The sequence below is a fragment of the Camelus dromedarius genome, chromosome 5 (genome assembly GCF_036321535.1).
Source record: "Camelus dromedarius isolate mCamDro1 chromosome 5, mCamDro1.pat, whole genome shotgun sequence".
Lineage (NCBI taxonomy): Eukaryota > Metazoa > Chordata > Mammalia > Artiodactyla > Camelidae > Camelus > Camelus dromedarius.
The window spans coordinates 89,649,163-89,673,400 of record NC_087440.1 but is presented as its reverse complement, the minus strand read 5'-3'; the positions used below and the strand labels follow the sequence as shown (position 1 = coordinate 89,673,400).

General features: G+C 50.9%; 1 protein-coding gene across 5 annotated transcripts in view; it reads right to left on the bottom strand.

Annotated features, from left to right (window-relative positions):
• Positions 1 to 6,401: 6,401 nt before the first annotated feature.
• Positions 6,402 to 24,238, bottom strand: part of EML1 (EMAP like 1) — a 166,477-nt gene continuing 148,640 nt past the window's right edge. For all 5 annotated transcript variants that reach the window (XM_031454297.2, XM_064486242.1, XM_064486244.1 and 2 more), the window contains 9 exons: positions 22,689 to 22,814; positions 22,283 to 22,414; positions 19,676 to 19,743; positions 17,342 to 17,430; positions 11,503 to 11,600; positions 11,305 to 11,392; positions 9,872 to 9,967; positions 8,546 to 8,676; positions 6,402 to 7,989 (listed from right to left, as the gene is read on the bottom strand). In XM_031454297.2, the coding sequence (XP_031310157.2) occupies positions 7,864 to 7,989; positions 8,546 to 8,676; positions 9,872 to 9,967; positions 11,305 to 11,392; positions 11,503 to 11,600; positions 17,342 to 17,430; positions 19,676 to 19,743; positions 22,283 to 22,414; positions 22,689 to 22,814 (954 nt within the window). In that variant the 3' untranslated portion in view covers positions 6,402 to 7,863. The remainder of the gene's footprint in view (positions 7,990 to 8,545; positions 8,677 to 9,871; positions 9,968 to 11,304; positions 11,393 to 11,502; positions 11,601 to 17,341; positions 17,431 to 19,675; positions 19,744 to 22,282; positions 22,415 to 22,688; positions 22,815 to 24,238) is intronic.

The window sequence follows — 24,238 nt, the reverse complement described above, 5'->3', positions numbered from 1 at the left end:
AGACCAAGGAGGTTTTCTTTCTAATGGGACAGATGTGAGCCTGTTTGACATGTTGCTGGAAGGAGCCTTCAGAGACCACCCTGTGTACAAGTGCCCTCTGTGAGTGTGCGCTTTGTTATTTTTTCTTCCCACATCATCACTGTCATCATTTATGTGAGAGGACTGGACAAGGAGTGATGATATTAATCACAACAGCCTGTTAGGAGTTATTTATAATAAAGTTAAACTGATGGGAAAATGCTTATAAAGTCACACGGAAAAAGCAATAGAAAACGTTGTATATGCAATATGTTAACTACAGAAATACATCCAAAAATATACTCCTAGGGAAAAGATACAGGGAGGAACTGCACCAAGAAACAACAGTGCTATTTCTGGGCGGTAGGGAGGTGGCAGGGCTTCCTTCTGAATTTGCTATCCTGAGTATGTGTTAGTTTTATCATTAAAAAGTACAGTAAGCTTTATTTTATGAAAAGCAACAAACGAAGGTGGCTGGGGGGTTGTCCCTGCCAAGGTCACTGTGACCTTGGGCAAATCCCTGTTCTCCAGGGGCTCTGGTTTCTACATCTATAGAAAGACAAGGCTGAACAAAACAGTGCCCCCCTCACCTCTCCACCATATGCTCCCGAGACTCTGCCTTATGGACACGGCCCAGGAAGGAAAGGCTGCATGTGTGGTCAGACAGCCCTGGGGAGGCCTCCCCTAGATGGCCTCAAGTCTTGGGCCCTCACTCTGCCACTCCACTCTGCTCAAGGGCCACCTTCCTTAGTGCCCAGGCTTAGGTAGTCTTCGTCACTGCTGACCCCTCCCTGCCTGTCACCAGCTGTCTGGCTTCATGAGAGCAGGAACTGTGGTATCCTTGGTCCTAGGATGGTGCCTGGCTCAGAGACGGAATGGTAGTTATTGGATGGATGGAGGGAGGGAGGGAAGGATGGAGGGAGGGAAGGAAGGATGGAGGGAGGGAGGGAGGGATGGAGAGATGGAAAGATGGACACAGCAGCCCCTCTGGACAGTGCACATCAATGTATTAAAACTCTGAGACAAACCACCCTAAAAGCCTTCTCAAACCTGTTTAACTCACTGACTCCCAGACTCAGGGTCTATTATACCCCGCTGAATCAATGTTCCATGGAACAAACTTAGGGAAACACTTCCCCAAGATGACCCCCCGGTTCCCCCGCACCCCCACCATTCTACAAGGTGCTCAAATAAATACCCCTGCTGTGGGGGCTGGCCAGAGTACCTCGGGGGAGGTAGGACTGCGGTGGCTGTGCCGCCCCCCTGGACTCCGGTCTCCCCGTGTGGCTGTCCTGAGCCTGCTAGATCCTCTCCCTGCTCTGCTCCTGGCTCATGTCTGAATCCCAGAGTGGCCTCAGCCTGGGAGGGAGGCTCACAGGAGTGAACATTCCAGAACAAGGGAAAAGCCTTTCCTGCAGCGTCTGAGTTTCTCAAAGTGCTTTCACACCAGCCCAGTGCCCTGGGCCCTCGACGACGGAGGGTGAGGATGGGCAGCCGCAGGCGCCGCTGAGGTGGGGCACACAGGGATGCTGTCTGGCTTCGCCCCCGGTGAGTTTCAAATCCAGATGATGAACTGATGCTGTGGTTTCCAAACCTGCCACTTCTGCCACCTGCCGCTTGTGTGTGGATCAGAGTGAAATCAACCCGAATAACTCATGTGAAGACAGGACACTGCAGTGCCACCGGCGTGTGTGTGGGGTGGGCACTGTGCTGGGTTGTGACAACCACAGCCCACTCTCCTTTTTGGTAGTCATGGCTCTGAGGATCCCGGGGTCAGTAACCCAAAGGCTGGGGAAGCCCATTCGGCCAAGGGAATCTCAGAAATGCCACAGACTGTGTCACATGGCAGGGAGTCAGGCGATTGCCTAGTTCAGGCCTGGGAAGGAGGGAGAAACTGCCCCTGAATGTTATAAGCTGAAATGCCCTAAGCAAATTCCTACCCAGTGTCCGCCATTCTGCCCCTCCCATCACCATAGCAACTTGCCTAATCAAAGGGGCAAGAGAGGTGAGGGTCGGGGCCCTCCCTTGTCTAGGGACTTGCTCCATTGCACCCTAGGGTCTCCAGTTACGAATTCTGTGCATCACTGATGCTGGTTTCCCTCTAGGAAAGTGGGACATGGTCTTAAGAAGTTGGCTGGTAACACAGGAAGAGCTGAAAAGCCCTCGTGTGCCTTGTCCCCCCTTTTCCCCATTCAGAATATGGCCTTGAAGCCCCTCTTAGCAGAAACTGGGGTGTCGGAGGGAATGGAGACTCATTTGGCCTGAGCTGCCTTTTGCTTCTTTGTTATATTAAGCTCCTGGATGATTAACCTTCTCCCACAGCGTTTCCCAAGATGGAACGTTCATGGCCAATAATCTGCGTCGCGAGAGTAAAAGGCCCCACTGCTCACATCTGGGAAATGCTGGCGCGAATAGGTTTCTTTATGACAGAGCTTCCCACGCCTGTAACAGGCGGCCTGCCCTCGAGTCCCTGTGCACCGCATACTGCGTGGGGTGCTTTCTCATGTTATTTGGAAACCCTCTCTGGCTGCTCCTTGAATGGCGCCCTGCAGAGCACAGGTCTGAGAACGGTGGGGTGGCACAAAGCTCGGGAGAACTAGCAGTTCCAGCCCTTAGCTCTGCCGCCAGCTCACTGAGCGGCTTGGGCAAGCACTTTTATCTTTCTGACCCTCAGTCTTTTCATCTTAGGAGACGGGTGAGCAATCCTACCCCTCAGGCCCGTCATGCAGAGAGGAAGTGGGACGATGCGACCTGGGCTGCACTGCTGGGACTGCGGCCAAGGAGGAAGGCCGGGTGCGATCCAGTGAGGCTGAGCACACGCGTGCATGTGTGTGTGCATGTGTGTCCACACGTGTGTATGCATGCGCCTGTGCATGTGTGCATGCTAGCAAGGTCTTGGTGGAGGGGCTGACACTGTAGACCTGGCGTTCCAAAGGTGCTGCTGGACCACGGGCAGAGTTTCCAAAGGAGCTTCCCGGGACAGCCTTCAGCCTCCCACTTCCACATTAAGGGTATAAAAGGGTCAGGAATTTGAGTTTTTAAAAAGCATTTGTAAGGAGAATGTCTTTGGGGGAGAGTTGAGCTGTTTATTCCAATCTGTTTCTCCCAAGAGAGAGGTGGGGTTGCTTCCTTCTCACCCCAATCTCTTGACAGCTTGGCGTATGTCCCCTGGAATTTGTGGCCTTAGTGGCTGAAAAATGGAAAGGCGACAAGGTGGCTCTCAGCAGACACCTGAGGAGGCTGTGGGTAGAGGACGTAACTGCCCATCTGTCAGTGTCTAGGGTTGGATCAGATGTGAGCCACGGGTGGGGTCATCTTGGATTCCGTCCACAGGGCCGCCTGCAGGGGTGGTGGGACTTCCACAGAGAAGACTGGAGGTGGACTTCCCTGTGCTCAGCGTCTGCAGGGGAAAGCAGCTGCCTAACAGAACGCCTTTCCCTACGTCAAGGGGGCTGAGGGTGAGAGACCATCAGTAATGTCGGGACTCCCTCAAAACCTCTGAGAGCTCCCTGAGAAGGGTCGGCTGAAACACCTGCCCCGCCCAGAGTGGGAACCATCGTAGTCTGATAAGAATTTCCTTTCTCCCTTCCCACACCCCGGGGGTTGGAAGGTCAGAAAGGATTTGGCAAGCTGGGGATGAGAAGGTGCACTAACCTGTCTGCCACCAAGAGGCACACCTGAGGCCGGCGGGCTCGGGGAGGGAAGGCTTACCTTTCCCTTGTTCCAAGTTTTGATGATTACCTTCCTTTTCACTCTTCATCTTTTGGGTGCTATGCACCCACTTTGGTCCTAAGCTGAAATAACCAAATTTGTTCTTAACGCATCCACATTCTCAGCTTGTGTGTTTACAAGCTCACCCCTCCGTTCGGCTTCCCGAGGGCAGGAGGCCGTAGGAACTACAGACGCCGCCCCCACGCCCTTCCTACAACCCGGCCCCGGGGTGGTGGGAGTGGGCCTCTGTGCCTCCCCTTTGTATTGAAACGTGTGGGAGAGTGTGGAGGAGACAAGTGGGCACAGCTGGGACCCTCTAACAGGAAGGACCCCTTAACAAGGCTCCTCCTTCAGGAGGGAGCGGAGGTTTCCCAGGCCCTCCTTGGGTCTGGTCTCACCTGCCGGCCAAGGTGGGAAGGATCCAGGCTGCTGATGCAGGAGGGGTCTCCTGAGGGGACCCGAGGCTGGGAGTGGGGAGGGGCAGCTGAGCATCCTGCCCCGGGGTGGAGGGAGTAGAGGGCAGGGGTGAAAAGGGGCAGTGAGCTGCAGGGACAGGACGGGTCCTGGACTCAGGGCACATGCAGGCATGAGCCCCCTACCTGTACTTTCAGGGGAGGGGGCAGCTTTGTATGGTTGGACTGCACCCCCAAGTAGTGTTATGTACTAAGATATGGGGCTGGTTTGATGACTGGAGAAATTTGCACATGGCCCGGGTGTTAGACAGTGATGGGGTCATGGTGGTTACACAGTGTCCTCATCAGAGCAGCAGACTGAAGAATTTCTAGGGGAAACGACTTGGTGGCTTGGACTTGGGCTTACTTTTAAGGTACTCCAGCCTCACTCCCCTCCCCCAAAGTAGGGGCGAGGTTTTCAGCATGTTGATAATTTTTGAAGCTGGGAGAGCTCTCTACTTTCGTGTATGCTTGAAATTTCTATTAAAAAAAATTGAGACTCAGTAGGAACAGTAGCCTGGAATCAGTTTCTACCTTGTACGAAGTACCCGCCTATCGTTTTCATCAAAAAGCTGCCTTCCCAGTTGTGTGTTAGACGGACCCCTTTTGAGGAAGTCAGGGGATCTCAAATGTTACTTCGTCTACGCACCCTTCTGCCTCAAAGATTAAATGGTGGTAGCCTGTTCCCAAATCATAGGAAAAAAAGAGTAATGAATACAATGAATCAACCTTTGGGCAGGGGAAGTAATCACTTAAAATATCTGGGGGGCTTGGGAAGGTGCCCAAGTGGGCTTTGCAGTGAACCATGGCCAGTCCCCCCGCCCCCCACTGCCGGGGCACATCACACATACTGGGAACCACAGATGAAAATCCACGGATGCCAGGATCCCCCAAACTTCCCCAGATCTAGCTGGCCCTGGAAGCGCCCCATTCCCTGCCCTCACCCTGACCTTGTGTCTCTCTTCCATCCCGAGAGACTCTCCCCACCACGCCCTGATCCATCTCCCGCCCAGCATCACTTTGCACACAGGTGCTGGAAAGCCGTTTGCTAAGTGAGGAGCCCAGTGGCTCTACAGCAGGCACATCAAGGCCTCCACAGCCCGCGTGTGGGTGTCTCCTGCCCCAGCCCAGTCCTCTGCTGACCCTTCCCCTTCCTCGCGGATGGCTTGTGGTCCTCCACCTGCCCCTGAAGTCCATCCGAGTCCCCCTGGCTGGGTCGGGGCCCCTGGCTGGGCCAGCCACACCCTGGCTTCAGACGTCAGCCTCCTGTGGAGAGCCTCTCAGTGGCACCTCCAGCCCGATTTCTGTTCTGCACCTGCCAGCCCAACACCTGCTTCACGCACTGGGATGTCTCAGGGTCCCTGCACCTCACTCCAACCTGTCCCAGGCCAGACTTATTATCCTCTTTCAAATGTACAGTGCTCCCCAACTTAGCTGGCAGTGACATTTGCCCAGAGAACAACTAGGGACCAGGGCCTCACCCACCACCCACACCCCACCCATCACCAGGCCCTGCTGACGTCACCCCAGAAACTTCTCGGCCAATCCATTCACCTCTCCCCCATCTACTACTTGCACCTTGGTCCACGCCTCCATCACTTCACCGAGATTAGGGTAATAGCCCCTCACCTGTCACTCTCCACAGCCAGGCTGAGAGCTGATGTGGCCACAGGCCACCGGGAGGAGCAGGCCTGGTCCTGCGCCCGGGGTCTCTTGCTCCAGCAGAATCCTGGGGTTGCAGGCTCTGTGGGCCTCACAGGTGGTGAGCGCTGGTACGTGGCCACGGCTTGTTGTGTGAGTGAGTGGGCGGATGGTGAGTACCTGCAAGGCTAATACTGGGGGTTTCATACAGAATGTAGGCAAGTGTGAAGGCAGCAACAGGGATTTATATTCATACCCTTCTCCCATTATTGAGTGTGGAAAATAGTGGAAGTGTATAGAATAAAAGTAGACCTTATAACTTTTAAGTCAATAATGGGTTCCTTTCCCTTTCCTGGTCTGGTTATTCCCTCAATTATTAATTTTAAAAGGATTATTTTTGCTGGTATTTACATAACCAAGTCAGCTAACAACTGGGTATCATAATTAAGCTGAATTTCTTATAGTTACCTAATCTGATGAAGGCTTACGCACCATATGCAAGCTATAGTTTTATTTGCAAATAACCCAGGTGAGAAAAAAAAATCTGTATGTGAAACACAATATAGTGTGAATCAGATCTAATTTTAAATACTTTAATTTATATACTTTCATGATTATAGGTCAATAAGAAATCCACTTTCCAGATCTTATTTCATTATAGAATATATTTGATAAGGATACATACAAACAATCATCTTTAGTACATGTTGTTTACTGGTGCCCGGCACTTCTGCAGCAGGCTGGAGATGTAATAAAAAATGCTTCCCGATGTTCGGCCTCGTTAGCCACTCTAAACAACCAGTGCTGTAGAGTTCAGACAGTTCAATTCACTTACTTGCCTGGAACAAGTAAAAAAAAATCTTAATATTCGCCTTTAAGCCTGTTTGTTACTCTTCTGTTTTAAAATCTGAGATACATTCCCCAATGTGAACAATAAATTTCAATCTGTCACACAGTCGAAATGGGTAAGGCCTTCTTGACGATGCAGGCCACCTACGTTTTACTCATCAGAACGCAATCTTATTTCATAGTGTAACAAGCCGTCCGTGCACAAAAGACAGGAAAAGAAGCCGCCCTTAGTACCTGGTGGAGCCTTCCGGACTTCTCCCCGCTGCAGGTGGATGGTACACTTAAGAGAGATCTGTTTGACTTGGTCTACTTGGTCTTAAAATACAAATATACAATGTCCATAAGCTAAATAGTAAAGCCTAGCCTTACGTGCTTATTATGAATTGCTAAAACCCTATACAAGTACGATACCATGTCATGCCAATTAATGTACAGAGGACGGTGGCTCAGCGTCTCCACCACGCATCAGGGCCCGGGAACGGGGCACAGAGGGGACTCGATTCCTGTAGGCGTTAAGTGGCTGCGGCACTGGGTTTAGGCGGGCAGTCCGGCTGGAGCTCTGAAATGCCCGCATACCCTGCGGCACTCGTGAACTTGATCTGGAGTAGAATCGGCTTAACACGAGGAGAAACTGACCCCTTTCTCATCAGCCTCCCAGAGGGAGAACTGAATGAAACCTTAGAACATGTAACCAAATATTCTTTGCACTTCCTGATTCAGTCGTGCAGATCAGTTATCCATTCTCTTCTCCACTGATTTCTCCTTTTAAAACCAATGAAGCAACAGCGATCAGGATTCAGTACCTCGTTATCATAAATACCTGACTCAGGAAGCTCGACGGTGAGCTAGTAAAGCCCATGTACAATCTTTGCAAAGGCGTTCTGTGGCTGTTTCTTTAAGAGTTCATAGAAGAGTTACGAAGGATACACCCGCCCCGTCTCGATGTCACCCTGATGTAAACCTTGGCATCCTTTCTTACATTAAGTGTGTTTTATACATTGAACAACAAAGGGGAGACCTGAACGGCTGATCTGCTGTGACGCTCACCGATCCACTAAGCTAAGGTAACCGGTACAGGGCGTGGTTTTCCTGAGGTTTGTGAGAACTTGTCAAACGAAGCAGAAATCACGGTGACCGAGTGTGACGTGAGTCTGTGGCTCCGGCCGCTCTGCTCCCCTGGTTCTCGCCGGGACTAAATGACCCGCCACTGCATAATGCTCGTGTCTTTGCCGCCGGTGGAGATGAGGTGGCTGTCATCACAGAGGAAGTCGACGTTGGTGACGTGACTGCTGTGGCCACTGTACACGTGGCTGGGAGCCTGGGGAAGAAGGACGCGGGGGGAAGCTTCATGCAAAGCCAAGTAGGTGGCATCCACACTCACGCTCCCGCTCCTCCGTTCTTCCCCACTCCTGCTTTCACTCCTGCCTGGACCAAACCACGCGGAGCCCCTGCATATCGACCATCTGGTCTGGTCGGGGAAGGGATGCGGGCAGGGAGAGGTTCAACCCCAGAGGAGGGTGGACTGGATGCCGGGGTGGAGGGGAGGGTCCCCGGGAAGAAGGAGGGGGGCATTCCAGGCACTGCCCTGGGCTCAGCTCAGCAGCTGGAGCACAGGGAGCTGTGGTAGAGGGGAGAGGGGAGTGAGTCCCACCAAGTGCAGAGGCAGACAAGGCAGAACCAGGTAAGGGCTGGGTGCTCCCTGGAGGGCAGCTGGGGGCCCCAAAGTGCTCCAGAGCAGTTAGATGATGGTCACGTCCACATCCATGACTGGTGGCATTCACTCGCAGCATCTTTCTATTCAAGTACCAACCAGCCAGGCCAGGTGGTGAGTGCGCCCCATGGGGGTAAGACCAGAGAGGAAGACGGTCCCTTACCCTGAACTGGGAGCAAGGGTAGGAGAAGAGGTGCACTTTGCCAAAGTCGTCGCCAGTTGACAGCAGTTTTTTCTCGTGGGCCCGACAGGCGGCATTGATGTCAGTTCCGTCCGAGCCTTCTGGCCACACTCCTAAATCAAAGACCACAGACAGAGCACTGGAAACACCAGGACACAACAGGGCCACACTGCGTGGGGACTGGACATCGAACTCTCACAAAAATAAAATGTCCTGGGCTTTAGAAACAAGGCCCAGACGAATATGTTGTCTCAGCTCCTGGTCTCCCTGTTTCTGTGATCATCTCTCTGCAAGCTGTTCTGGGAAACCCTCCACGTGTAGCCCATTTTGCTGCAAGACTGTACCTCTTTTGGGCTATAGCAGAAAATAGGCCAGTAACCCTGGTTCCAAACACAATACCTCTCCTCTATCCCCGAAGCATCTGATGGGAAGTTGACTAGACCTAAGCCTTCAGTCTCCTAACTTTTCTTTTTTTGGGGTAACTCTTTATTTATGAGAGCCTCTCACAAGGACTTTTTAAACTGTGGGACTGTATGTGGCTTTCAGGCTTGGTGTCAGCCCTTCATAGCGGCTGCCTGCCTGGTGGTGCTGGGCAGGTGTGGCGTCTGCCCGGGTGGGCCTGGGGTGTGGTCTTGGGGGTGAGGTCTCCTCACCATTGGTCCAGGAAACCCTTTTGGTCCCAATAATTTTGGATGTGAAAGAGCTGCATGCACATCAGTTTCTCAACAGGCAATTCTGGAGTAAACCCAGGGCATCCTAGCATTTAATATGAGAAGATGGTAAAATGCCAGCTCTAAAGATATTTGTGAAATTCTCACCAACTTATTGACTTACGGTCATATGTAAAGAGATGATAAACACTTCCTTTTCTTTTTTATTCTGTTACATTGTGGCAATTTATTTTAGACCATTTATGAATATATTCCTAATCTAAACTTTGAAGGAGGTGAAAAATTTAGTTTAAGGGCCAAAAAGATGTAGTAACCCTAACAAGTGAAAATGAACTGATTGAATGCCATTTGGTGCCTTGGTCTAGGAAGTGTGGCACAACCTCCTATGAGAGGATTCTGGAGAATTATCTCAGGACCCATTTGGTACCAGAGAAAAGGATTAAGCCCCATCTCTCTGGTTCTTCTTGCCTGGCTACGGCCCTTCCCCAGGGCTGCAGCCAGAGTGTTCGTTGTCCTGTGGGTGTCACATAGGCCGAGCAGTTTGAAGCTGACCATGAGATTTCAAAACTATTAGAGAAACATTCTAAAAGTAGACACATCTTATGTTTGAACCAAATGAAAGCTTCAGAAAACTTACCAAAGACATGGAATCCCAAAGTACAGGTGTACGTGGCCCATTCGATATCTCTCGTAGTTTCCACACTTACGACTTGCTTACAAGCAGAGGGAATCCCTGGGAAAGGCAAACGCAGGTCTAGTGACAAAGAGCCAAAGCACCCCCTCCTCCCCAGGCAAGGCTGGGCCTCTGGGGCCACGCCTCATAGGCTGCAGAGAGGGACACCGTGGGGACCGCGTTCATGGCCAGAACTGAGCCCAAGCCCCGGGGCCTCGGTGCGGACACCTCCTCTTCCGTTTCCTCCCACCTCCTTCTCTGGGTCTGATCCCCCCAGTCTGGCTTCTTTTCTTTGACCACCTCTGGTTCCTAGGCCTCCGTCTGCTCACTGTCCCCTCGGACACAACCTGCCTGCTGCTGTCAGGCTCCCAACACATTCTGGGGCACAGACAGACAGACAGACAGATGGACACACGCACACACACACATGCAATGCCTTCAGCTCCGGGTTAGGAATGGAAGCTTATGGAAACCAGTCACGCCAAGTACCGGTGGCCTCCCAGATGGTTCGTTTGTTCCCCAACTGGGCTCTCACTAATGGAGTATGAGACCATGTCTGAGAGCATTCTAGACGCACGGCCTGTCCCTGGAAACCACGCCCCTGCCTCTGCGCCATGTCAGGCAGGGCCTTGGAGAGGGCGGTGAGGGGGACCCTGTGCCACCTGCCCCACCAGAGGGAGCTGATCTTCCCCCTCCTACACTGCCAGCAGCCCTGCCCGGCACAGCTCTACAGGTCGGGGCCGCCTCCCCACCCACCGGCTCTGGATGCCCGTGGCCTGGGCCCTGAGTCGAGATTTCCATGTCTGGAAAATGGGACAAGCCAGAAGTGCTTTGGATCACCTGAGAGCATGTGGCAAGGCACACGGTACCTTCTAGGACCTTCTGGTAGGGCGGAGACAAGGCCCTCCTCTGCCTGTGACTCCTGTGCCCTGCACGCGGCAGGTGCTTAAAAATGTCAGAGGACCCAGCACCTGGTGGCAGGTAGCAAGTGCCAGCTGTCCCCTATTTCCCCACCCAGCCTGGGCAAGACCTGGCCGGGAGGGGCTGGGGGAAGTGGAGGAGGGGCCCTAGGGGGCTGCTGTCCGCTTCATGGTCTCTGCCTGCTGGGGCGATGCCGTCACAAGGGTCTCTCTCGCCAGGACAGCTCTGACCCCACTCTCTTCTGCCTCCCCCTTGGGGCCCCATTCAGCCCGAACCCCAGGTCTCTCAGCGCCAGGAAGACCTTGAGAGGTTGTCCAGCCCAACTCCTCTACTTTACAGAGGAGGAAGTGAGGCCCAGAGACGCCATCCCGCGCCCGAGTCCTGCGGGAAGCGGGTTTTTGCAGGAGGCCCCATTTGTTCTCAGAGTGAAGGTTCTAAGTGACCTGCACCCAGACCCCTCCTGGGGAGCCACTCACAGTACAGGATTTCATAGTCTCCGGAGTTTGACACGAGGAACTGGGAGTTTACAGACCAGTCCAGGTGAGTGATGAAGCTGGAATGACCCTGGAGAGAAAACGCAGGGTGAGTTTCACTCCCTCACAGATGCTCACCCGCACCATCCCGAGGTGACAGAGGACTGCGCACAGCCCAGGAGGGGGGACCGGCACGCTCACCGAGCACTTGCCCACCCGCGTGTACTTCCTCCCGTTGTCGCTGACTCCGTAAATGTAGATACAGTTGTCATGGGAGCCTATTGCTAAGAAATTTCCATCTGCGAAAACATGAGAGATTCCATTTCAGTCATTAAGAATAAACATTTTATCAGTTCCAAGGGATAATGTTAGTTGACATCACAGACTTAGAAAAAATAGCCATGAAGAGTTTCAAAGAGAAAAGCTTGCTTTTAAATAAATCCTATACCACTTTCAAAGCTATCTTTTGAAAATTCACATCTGCCTAGTTTCCTCTCCTTGTAAAAACCTTCCCTGGCCGTCCCCACCAAGGAGGCGTCCTTAGTGCGACCCAAAAGCCCTCTGGGGGGCACACACATCGCTCTTCACTGAACAGACCAGTTTCCCTCAGGCCTTTGACACTTTTCCTCCTGCCCCCTCACCCCAGCCTGGAAGGCCCTCCCCCATCACCTCTGCACACACTGTCCCCCCCAGCCTGGAAGGCCCTCCCCCATCACCTCTGTACACACTGTCCCCCCAGCCTGGAAGGCCCTCCCCCATCACCTCTGCACACACTGTCCCCCCAGCCTGGAAGGCCCTCCCCCATCACCTCTGCACACACTGTCCCCCCAGCCTGGAAGGCCCTCCCCCATCACCTCTGCACACACTGTCCCCCCCAGCCTGGAAGGCCCTCCCCCATCACCTCTGCACACACTGTCCCCCCCAGCCTGGAAGGCCCTCCCCCATCACCTCTGTACACACTGTCCCCCCAGCCTGGAAGGCCCTCCCCCATCACCTCTGCACACACTGTCCCCCCAGCCTGGAAGGCCCTCCCCCATCACCTCTGCACACACTGTCCCCCCCAGCCTGGAAGGCCCTCCCCCATCACCTCTGCACACACTGTTCCCCCCAGCCTGGAAGGCCCTCCCCCATCACCTCTGCACACACTCTCCCCCACGGTCTGGAAGGCCCTTCCTGCTGCTCTTCCCATGGGCCATCCGCGAGCATCTCTGCCCCTGGGTCTCTGGCCTCAGGAAAGCTTAAGGGATCAGGCTGTGCTGCTTGTGCAGGAGGAGAAACACAAGGGAAGGAGCTCAATGTGACATACGAGCAGAGCCGCCCGTACAGCTGGCAGGTGACCGCGGCAGGTGTGAAGCCAAAGGGGGAGGTCCAGGATATAGGGGGAAGGAAACTGGGCCTCCAGATCTGTCCAGCAACAAAGTGCTAAGATTCCTGGCGCACGTGTTAGGTGTGAGAACTGCCCCTACGACATTCCTACGTTTAACAAACCTACGGGGGCTGGCAGCCTACCAACAGAGTTGAGTGTGGTTTCAATAAAAATTCACATAACTTCAGCTTATTAGCATATGGCCATCTTATGTACAATAATTCATAAATGAAAAAATTTAATAAAATGTGACTGAGAGGGTTATTAGGTGGTTCATAGAAATGCTCTAGGTTTGCGGTTCTCAGGATGCCGAAGAACCCGTCCCCCCACCCACCCTGGGCGAGTCTAAGGCCCACCCAGGGCTCTGTTTCACTGGCCCCGGGTGCGCACCTGTACCTGGGATTACCTTTCTGAACCTCCCACTTCGACCAAACGCCAGATAGAGATTAGCAGCTGAAACCTGGCCCTCTCACTAGTGTCCACGGAACTGAGCCATTATCTAAGAGATTTGGTTCTCAATCCACACAGTTTAACTTGAGGAGGAAACTGCTCACCTCTCACACCCCCTGCTCACTTAACATCAGTCTCAAAGAGGATTTACGAAGCAGCCCCACTTCGCTGTGAAGCTCGTTCTGTGTAACCCGTCTGTGGCAGTGGGTGAGTGTCTGCTGACGGAAGAAATGTTCACATGCTGGGGTCTGGGGAAGTCATTCTGGCTTATACATAATTCAACTTGAATTTTACGCAAAAATTTTATGCTAAAATGAAACAGCCTGTTTGTGGCCTATCAAACATACATTGTACATCTGTTTTAATCGTTACGGAAAAGGATGCATTGACCAGAAGTAAAGAATGGCCATGTTAAAAATGAGGACTAGACGCCTCCCTCCCTAGGGCCCCAGCGCTGGGCCCCCTTTGATGATCAGACCCCCTGCCCGGGGGCCAAGGCCACAGACTCGCTGTGCACCTGCTGATCCGATTATGATGTTTCTTTTTTTAAAAACCTTGAAGAAATGTACCCCTGGCTTGCTTGACGTTCTTTGTTGCGACAGGACATTAAACTGCTGAGAACCATGCCTCTCGGGGTCGGTTCCTCACAGTTATTTTGAGAATGTCTCCTGGGCTATAGTCTTCATTTTGGCTCAAATGAAGCTCTTTTCGACTCCTATCAGAGGCTGGTTTACTGACTGTTTCCATGGGTACTGCCTACGTCACTGAGTGCAGAGGCAGCACTGGCCCCAGTCTGGCCTGGCAGCGGGAGTGCACCGGCCCTTCCCAGTATCCTGGGGCGCTGGCTCCACCCGTCAACTCAGGAACCATTTGCTTTTCCTCCGGCAGCTAACAAGACATCTAGAACTTGCATGAGTTGAGGCAATGAGAAAAAAGCCCTCGTGGTGTGATGTCTTCTCCTCTGAGCACACCACAGCTGATGGAGCTACTGGGAGATGGCGGCAAATCCAGGCTGGGATCGGGAGCAGGTTCCTAGAGCTCCGCATCAGTGGTAGCCTGTGCTTGGGCACCTAATTTGTGTGTGTGTGTGTGTGTCTAAAATCTGTAAATACTTTTTTTTTTGGAGGGGGAAGTAATTAGGTTTATTTATTTATTTATTTAATGGAGGTACTGGGGATTGAACCCAGCACCTTGTGCATGCTAAGCACTGTGCTCTACCACTGAGCTACACCCTCCTGCCCCGTAAAATCTGTAAATACCTGAATCCACAAAGGAGCCAGTAACCCACAGTGGTCCAGCGCGTGTGCCTGAAACATCTTGTGTGCATCCTGGAAACTCACAGTGCTGACCACACTCTGCTTTGTAGCTGGTCAGCTGCACTGTGGTTCGCCTGTGCACATTCATGCATCAGCTAATACTTACGGAGCATTTACTCTGTATTGCCTATTACTCTATTGCATCTGCTCCCAGCTAGGTGCTGGGCATACCGGGCTGAACAAAACATGGTCCCTATCATTCTGTGGGACTTGGAGCCCCAGCCTAAGGATCTGGGGTCACCACTGCCACTGCTGCTGATGAAATCATAGCACCTGCAACATCTGCAATGACATCACATTACCGATGACATCATGTCACCCATAGCATCTGCTGGCAGCGTCACTTTGCCCATGACACCTGCATAATGCTCTGCTCGCCAAAGAGCACGTTCACAGCTCCTCCTTCAGCTGAGCTCCACATAACTTGCTGTCCGGTCTGACAAGGGACACCCGCTGCTGAAGACAGGGCGCTGGATCCACATGCAGGTTGCCCTGACTTGGCTCCGGGTCATCACCCTTGCCCCACACAGCCTCCAGGTAATGACTCTGGAACCTGAGAGGCAGGGTTACTGGTAGAGAGAGCTCCCTGGTCTCCAGGGAATGGTCATTAGTATAACTGATGAGAAACGGAAACAGACTCCCTGAAGGACCCTGCTATGTTAGCAGGAGCTGACAGACATCCGAGGGCCTTCTAGAAAAGCCCTCAGATGCAGACAAGGCCCTCCTGCATGTAGCAGAGGGTCAGAATAACTAAGAAAATGCCGAGACGCACATAAGAGGATGCAGAATATTGGCCAGGGTTAACAGAATGAAATATAATCCTTAGAATGTCAAGAAGGGAGTCAGATCCTTCTCAACAGGGAGAAAAGGTTCCCAAGGTGGCTGTGCAGCTGTGTGTTTAGGGTGAAGAGTTGTAAACTTTTGGGTGCAAGCATCCCAAAGAGGTGTTCTTTCTGTAAGGTTACCTCTAGAGATCAAGAACACAGCCCGGCATGCGGTAGGGACGACTGTCCATCGGCTTATAAAATAGAAGATTCCTACAGAGTGGTAGCAATTCAGCCTTGGCCAAGTATTTCCAAGGAGCAAAACTGCTATGTCTAAGAATGTTCAAGTAGCTGAATGACCCAATATCACAGAGAAAGAGTGCTTCCTACATCACAAGCCCAGAGAATGAGGCTTAGAAAACAGTGACCTGTAGCCATGAGTGTTTGGGGCACAGGTGTTGCCAAAAGGACTCAGGAGCTGACCTGAAGCAGCCAGTAATGGGTAAATGGTTCCACCTCCTACAACCATCACAGATTGAAACATACCAAATATACTCAAATTTACAATGGCACCCAAACCACCATTACCACCAACTGATCATCGTTAAAGGGAGCAGAGAACAAGCTCTTTGTTTTGGAAACTGGTAAATAAAATGAACGAAACCAAGCATTTGTCTTGGCTCTCCTGTTTGAACTCTACCATATGATGCGTGACAAAATAGTAGATGAAGGGAAGTTTCTGGGTCACAGAAAAGTAGATGAAGGGAAGTTCCTCTTTCTAGGATAATCTATCTAAGAAATGAAGAAGAAAGGCTAAAATGGGAAAGCCAATCATTTGCATCCCCTAATGGATTTACCTGTCGGACGTCAACAGCTGCTAATGACAGAGAAAGTGAGACAAGCAGCCATTGGGTGTCTCCTGTAGGAAGAAGAGACCAGCACATGTGGAGCCTGAATAGAATCTAGATCCAAAAATTACTTCACAGAAAAAATAGGGGACAGAGAGACATGCTAGACGATACCCCAGAGATGCACTCAGGAAAATCCAGAGTGTGGAGAATGCTCTGGGGGAAATGAGCCAGCTTCTTCAATAAACAACCTGAAAGCTGGTGGGGTGGGGTGGGGGGGGGAGAGAGAGAGAGAGAGAGAGAGAGAGAGAGGATCTATGGCTTAAAAGAGGCTTGTGAGTCCAAAATGGACAAATGATCAATGTTCCAAGCAGCATTATTCATAACAGCCGAAACACAGAAACAATCCAAATGTCTCTTATCTGACAAATGGATAAACCAAAAGTGGTATGTCCACAAAATGGAATACTATCTAGCAATGAAAAAGAATACACTATTGATACACACAATAACATGAATGAACTCAAAAATATTATTCTAAGTAAAAGAAGCCCGATGCAACAGGCTACATTTTGTATGATTCCATTGACATGAAATGTCCAGAAAAGGCAAATGTCCAGATAGAGACAGAACAGCAGATCAGTGGTTGCCTTGGGCTGGAAGTGGGAGTGGAGATTAATTGCTAACGGGCAGGGAGGGAATTTTGGGGGTGATGGAACGGTTTTCTAAAACTGGACTGTGATGACTGTTGCACAACCCTACAAATTAACTCAGAATCACTGAATTGTACATTCGTCAAGGGTCAATTATTGTAGATCAATTATACCTTATTAAAGCTGTTAAAAGAATCATCTTTTTTAGATCTATAGATAGTAACACCAACAGATGAAAGGGTAGGATGTCTGGGAAGTGCTTCAGAAACAGCATGGTTGGCGGAGAGGTGGTTGAGATGAGGGTGTACCCCCCACTCCCTGCCAAAAAAACAACATGGGGGGGGCACTGGATGAATGAAATGGCTGAGTCAATAACTGTGGAAGCTGGGTGATGGGTACGTGCGGGTTTATTATGCTGTTCAGTCTGATTTTGTCCATTTTTGAAACCTCCATCGTAAAAACTTAAAAAAAACACATAGGCATAGTGACCCAAAGGAGGGAGGCTGAGAACCCTCAAACGCCACAATTATGTGCAAATATAGTTTAAATTTCGCTCTGAGGGGGCTTGTGAATGTTATTCTTTAAAGATACCTACACAGAACTTCATCGGTCTGTCCGAGTTTTACAGTGAGTGTGTTCTCACCTGGCGAGTAACGCATCACAGAGAGCTGTTCGTTCCCATCCGTGTGAACGGTGACCAAGTCTTTTGTTTCTGTGTCAAACACAAACCACCTGTTGTAAACAAGGGGAAAAGTCCAGTGAGGAAAGGGAGTAAGACTACTGTGATCACGGCAAGGCTACAGAAACTGTTACTCGAAGAGCTTAATGAAAAGTCTGCATTTGCTTAACAAGAATGCTTGCTCCCATCTTTTATTTAAAGAAAATTTCCTACATATGAGCATTTCCTAAAGAAAGGAGCAGCATCTGGCGACCATGGGAAACGATTCAGTTACCGACGCTTCAGCTAAGCAGCGCTGGGCCAGCGTCTGACCTGCCGTGAATGCTGGAGAATGGCAGGAGGGTGAGCAGGGGACTGGTCTTGGAATTTAACCTCTTTAGGCTCAGCTTCCTCATCTGTAAAATGGGGATAAAGGACCAGACTGACTTTGCAGGCCCAGCGACGAATCGGTCAAATTATAACAGACACAGAAGTGCTCTGCGTCCTCGAACAAGGACATGTGCTCAGTCAGTGTCCGTTTACTGATGGAAAGGCTGTACTCTCCTGCCTGTGTGTTCTCAAGGGGTGACAGCTAGTGGAACACTGGTGTTTTCAGGGATGAAAAGCAACGTGGGCTCCCTGCTGCTGCCGTTTCAAACCTTGATGAAACACATCCCCAGGCACGTCCGCTGAGACAGCACCCCTGTGTTCTCAGCTTCTACTTGGGGCCCTAGTCATCACCACTCAGTGGGCTGGCTGACCTTGAAATCTGGGTTCGGCTTCCATCTTTACTTTCCTGCATCTTCAGCAACCATTCACCTTTAATGTGCTGTTTAACCCCAACAGAGGTCAGAATATAAGCAGCAGAGAAACTGGGTGGACTGGGCTCTGCCTTTGAAATGTCATATTAAACTGCTCCGTCAAGGCACCGGGACCAGAGATGGGGGCGGGTGCCGACGGAGAGGCGGGATTAGGTTACATGCGGTCTCTCTTCCCCCCACAGGACACTATCTGTGACTCTGAGCACCTGGCGTCGCCCCACAGCCCGTCCTGCCCAGCCTGTAGCTGATGGCACTTGCTGGCTGTCAGCTGTTCATCAGAGCCTGCTGAGTTGGAAGCTTCAGCTGTCTCTAGGAGAGGTAAAAGGAGTGTGTGTGTGTGCGCGTGTGTGTGTGCGCGCAAACATTTTCATGAAGAATTCTGCTGGATACAAGGTCCCCAACTCTTCAGACGTTGCCACCTGTGACTTACACATGGTTACTCTTCCTTTATAAGTACTCTGCACTCCGAACACCACGATCTAAGTGGTCGGCTTTTTTAAAGCCGCAGTATAGTTTAATTGCTGTGCAATATTATATAAGTTACAGGTTTACAATGTAGTGATCCACACTTTTTAAGGTTATGCTCCATTTATAGTTATTATAAAGTACTGGCTGTGTTCCCCGTGTGGTACAATACATCCTTGTACCTTACTTTATACCTAATGGTCAGTCCCTCTTACCCCTACCCCTGTATTGTCCCTCCTCCCTGGCCTCTCCATAAGTGGCAAGCTTTTTAGAGGAGGAAGTCACCAAGAGTATATGAATTAAGCTATAAGAAGTGTATAGACTATGACAAACGACATAAAAGTACAACTGAAACTTGTAAAAGAATGATAAAGACAACCACGGAAATCGCCTGCCAGGCAAGCCCGGCAGGTGCTTCCTATCCTGGCTCCTTCAGTCATCAGTGCAACGGGGCTTCAAGGCAGACACACTGCCACCATTTACAGAGGGAGAAACAAACCCAGAGAGGTCACAGAACTGGCTCAAAGACGCACTATGGCTCAGTGGTGAAGCTGTGATTCAAACCCGGCAAATCGGGGGCGCTTGGCATGTAAGTACTGGCTGAGTCCACTAGGAGGCTCAGAATCAGGGCAGTTTCTAAAATTTTGGAAGGGTGGCAAGAAAAAGCACTTTAAAAGCTTTAGTGCTTTGAAACGCTTTCTCACCCGACCCCAAAGCAGAGGCCCCTCTGCAGCCTCCTGGGGGTGGGGGGCCCACAATCCCCTGAAATCGCAGGCAAACGTGTGTGTGTGTGGGGGGGCCTCTGGTGGGAGAGGGGGCCACAGCTTCCCTCGGCTTTCCCCGAGGTCCACAATGGGAAGGAAGGACCCCAGCCTCAGGGTTTACTTTCGAGTTTTGGCTTCCTTCTTGCTAAGTCATTAGAAGCTGACAGGTGCAGCCGAGAGCGACGCTGGGCATGTCGCGGGGGAAACACGGACAACCAGCCTCTTTCCCACGGCCTGAGCGAGCACAAGCCAGGCTGGTGGGCACTTACCTCCCAGTCAGTGTTCCAACTGCAACCACAGACCCTGAAGGATGAAAACCAGAAGACTGAGCTGGATCCTAAAACATTGTAAAGGAAGTGTAAATTGATGGCCAGACACAGCGCTGCCGCACACAACACACACAAGCACAGCCCTAGTCCCGCAGGACCACGTGGCCCCATTAAAAAAAACCCTCTCTTCTCTCCAGAGAGGAAAGTGTTTTCCTACTTCGATGAAGGTCATGCCTCAATAATGCTAAACTGTTATCCTTTTATAATTTATCTCTTCCTGCCTTCCACAGCCACAGTCCTTCCACAGCCACTGTAATCAGATGAATTAGAGGACAGGTCAACAAAGACACGCTCTTCCTCCAAGCCTTGGGAGCCCCGCTGGTGGACCCCCATTCCGAAAGGCGAGCTTGTGCCCCGTCTGTCTGGAAGTACAACCACCGCACCCAATTCCATCAGGTCGGTACTGGATGAGCGCCCCCCACTGGGTGCAAGACACCACGACAGCCCCAGGCGGATCTCGGGATGCATAAGGCACGTTCCACGTTTGGGATGGACGTGCTCGCTACTAACTCTGATACAAGATGGACACGACTGATGGAAGGAGGTAAAACAAGCCGGAGAGGGAGGGTTAGGTGCAGTCGGGTGGGGAGGCGGGTGCTGGGAGCCTGTGACTCGGGCCTCCTGATGCAGGGAGAATCACCAGCGGTGAAGGTGGAAGTGGACGCACCAGTATTTTGGGGGATCAGGTGTTAAGGGGACAATGGTTCGATCATGGAGGTAAATGCAGTCTGGGGCCTATTTGAGGAATGGCAGGTGGAGTCCGTGGGTTTACAAGGCGGAACGTGCGGCGTGGGGAACTGGGGATGGTGCTAGGAAAGGGCACTGCGTCGCCAAGTCCGGGATTGTGATCACTACAAGAAACACGGTGACACTGACTTCTTCCTTGCACTAAGAAGGGTGACATGACTGTCTGTGTTTTAGATAGAAGATCACCTGGTAGGGGGCTTAGGATGAACTGAGTGAGAAGATTCATCACAGGAAGACCAAGAAAACAGCAGCAATGGGAACGGAAACAGGAGGGGGCACTGAGATACCACTGGGTGAGCTGACAAAGGAAGAGATGGGAGGGAAAGCCTTCTCAGGCGCTGGTTACATCACTGCCACGCTTTTCCAAAGTGGGAGCTGTAATTAAGTGCAGGGCCGCCACCGATGCACAGAGAGAAATCACGTGCACTTGAAGCTTTGCTGTGCAATTCATCCGAGGCTCGTAACATTTCTGAGATGAAGATACTGAGGTATGAGGAGGGTAAGTGCTTCTGTCCAGTCACGTGGCCAGTGGGTAAAGGAGCCAGGACTTCACTGCAGATCCTTTTGGTGTCTGCTTTGGTGCCCCTGCCCTTGTGTTGGGCTGAGTGGGTTAACGGTCTGGTTACGGAGTAACTGGCTTTGCCTTCGGCTGGGCTGCTGTGTGGACCGAGGCAGCAGGGAGGGCTGCCCTCCTGGGTCAGCTCTGTGCCAACCCCTCACGTGTTCCCCACCCCATCTGTCCCTCTGAGCCCCAGCCAGGGGACAGGTGCAACGTAGGACATCACTTCCCACAGCCCTGCCCTGCCACCTTGGGCCACTCGCAATCTTTCCTCGGGCGGCGGTGTCATCCCCAGGCCCTGTCATCTTAGCGCCCAGCTCCACCAGTGGCCGGCCAGCTCCAGTCTCTTGCACACCTTCTCCAAAAGCGAAGGGCAGGAGGACTGAAACATGGACCCAGCACATCGGGAAATGCTGGCAGCTCTCCGGGGGCTGAAAGGAGGACGTGTGGGGTCTGCGGAGGGGCTACCCTCGGCCCAGGACTGTACATATCAGTAAGGGTGCAGGCAACATGGGATGTGCTTTGGACTCACTACCAAAGACCCTGGGTGATGCACGGAAGACCCTGGCTTTGGGAGTCAGACTGAGCTGGGTGTAAACACTTGCTTCATCCCGGACTCAGTGACCTTGGTGAACTATTTGACGTCTCTGAGCTTCAGTGCCCTAACTAATAGAAGCAGGGTAAAAACCTTCGACCTGGGGGGCTGCTGCAGGGATTGAGGATAATATGTGCATAGTGCCCGGAATGCAAACAACGCTCAGTAAAGGCACTGCTGCACGGTATGTAGGGAAAGGGTATTTCAGCACTTGATGTACAAACTGAGTTACTTTTGCAAAGGTCACTGAGTGAGATGCTGACTTTAAACTTCACCTTTACCATCAAACTCAAATTACAAAGGTAAATTGTGGTATGCTTTAGAATAGCTTGTAAATTCTCACTCAAATGTACCCTATGAAGAGGATGCAGGCTCACAACCAGGCTTTAAGCCAGTGAAGAGACCGCACTCAGGAAACCCAGCAACCAGCCCCGAAAGACTAACTTAAAACACAATAGCAAACTTTAGAATTACACGGATGAGACCACTCAAGGCAATGTTTAAAGTGATGCAATTCGAAGGAGATAAATTAAGTGACGTTTGCTTTGGGACAACTTTGTATCACTATCAACCTCATGCAAAAAAAATAAATCAATGTGTTCCAGATGAATTTTTATAGAAAGAGGGAATATAACGTGACGTCTACCTCTATTATTTTGTCCCAGACGGGCCGGTGACCAACAGCGTCCCAGAGGGTGGCATGCCTGTCATGCCCGCAGGTCAGGAACTGAGGTTTTGAGGCATGGATGGCCAGTCCCCAGAGCTCGTCCGTGTGCCCCTACAAAGAAGCCAGACAAACGGGAGCTCTGAAATACTGCAGGAGGTGCTCGGGAGCCCTGCAGGACCAGAACCCGGGCTTCCTGCACACTCTGTAACTGCCCGCGTCCACCCCCTTCCTCCCCAACTTCACTTGTGGTACCAACTCAGACTCTGAAGCACAGGAAGGTTAAGAGTCTATGACACAGGAAGGGTCCGCTCTCTGTAACGCTTTATTGTATTCTAACGCCCCGCGAAATGAAAGTGCTTGGTGGGCGGGCTGAGCGGGCACGCACCTGAGTGATGGGGGTGAAGTCCCCTGACAGTGTGCCCTGCAGAACAAAGTTTCTGGTGGTGCCTATCAAGATCACATCGCCTTTGCCCTCGGCCACAGTCCGTATGGGACCAAACTGTTCTGGAATCTGCATTGAGAAGAAAATATTTAAAATGTCATCAGCTTGGGAAGAGGGAGGGGATAGCTCAGTGGTAGAGCGTGTGCTTGGCAAGCACGAGGTCCCAGGTTCAATTCCCAGCTCCTCCATTGAGATAAATAAATAAAAACCCAATCACTCCCCCCAGTAAAATAAAACGTCATTAATTTATTAGCTCCATTATTCAAATGCTTGTTTAGATATCACAATGATTGCTCCCATCGTAGTCACACTTACAAGAATCAGCCAGAGTAAGGCTGTCAAAAAAAAAAAAAAAAAAAAAACAAAGAAGAAAGCATTTTTTAAGACAAAATAAGAAAATAAGAAATACTGCTTGGTAGTTTATTCTTTACTTGTTTTGATTTCTGACAGCAGAAGCAGGTAAAATTTGGAAAGAACATGTACCATGCTGTAATAAGAGTTTCTTAAAATTTACTGTAACTTAAAAAGATAAATTCTTTGGCGACCTTATTCTATTCAGTTTTGAAATCCATTGCGTATGTTGGTAAATATATGGAATTATCTAAGTGTTCATAAAAATAATTTCAAAATACACCAGCCGAGAACAGTTGGCTGTGACAAAATAAACAGAGGTCCTTGCACATTATAAAAAGGACAAAAACTGCAGCGAGACCCTGGGGTTGCCTGCAGGCCCTGCGGCTGCTGGACGGTAAGGAGCATCCTGTTCTCATATAAACGCGCCACCTCCAGTGTGGTTTGTTAGCACAGATTTGAGAAAAGCTGATGACAAACGATGCTAATGAAGAGGAACTATATACATACTTAGCAACGGTGAGTATCTTCTATAAAACTAGATGAGGCTTCAGAGCATTTGTTGCAGTTATAATTCCATACGGGTACATGTTCAGTCAAATGCTGGTCAAATCTTGTTATAAAAAATGCAACCCCAATTAACATTTCCATGAAAGGAAAGCCATTTCCAAAGCTCTGATGAAGGCCTTCGTTTATTAAGAGCAGTGACAGACATAACCAGATTCTCATTCTGCCAAAACACTGGGCCAAGCCACTCTCTGATGTAACTGTGTTGTGTGCTTCTGACTAAGAAGCTGGAAAAGTCCTAGAAGGTGTCCATCCTACCCTAGAGATGAAGACCCTCAACCTTCATTGATGCCGACCTAGAGATCTGACTGCTCACAATTTCCTGGAGCCTGGGGGAGAAAACTCAGTGCGTGTGTAGAAGGAACACTGAATTTCTTGTCTCTGGCTCCCACTGGAGTCCAGGGCTGCTAACCAGGTACTAAGGAGGCGAAAGATACACCAAAAGGAGCCAGAGCTCTAGGGAAGGTGTCGCCATGTACAAAGTAGACACTCAATAAATACTAGTTCAAAGTGCTAATGTCTCCAAAGTAACATGCTGTAAATTTAAGTGAAAAGAGAAAAAATATTTTAAGGAT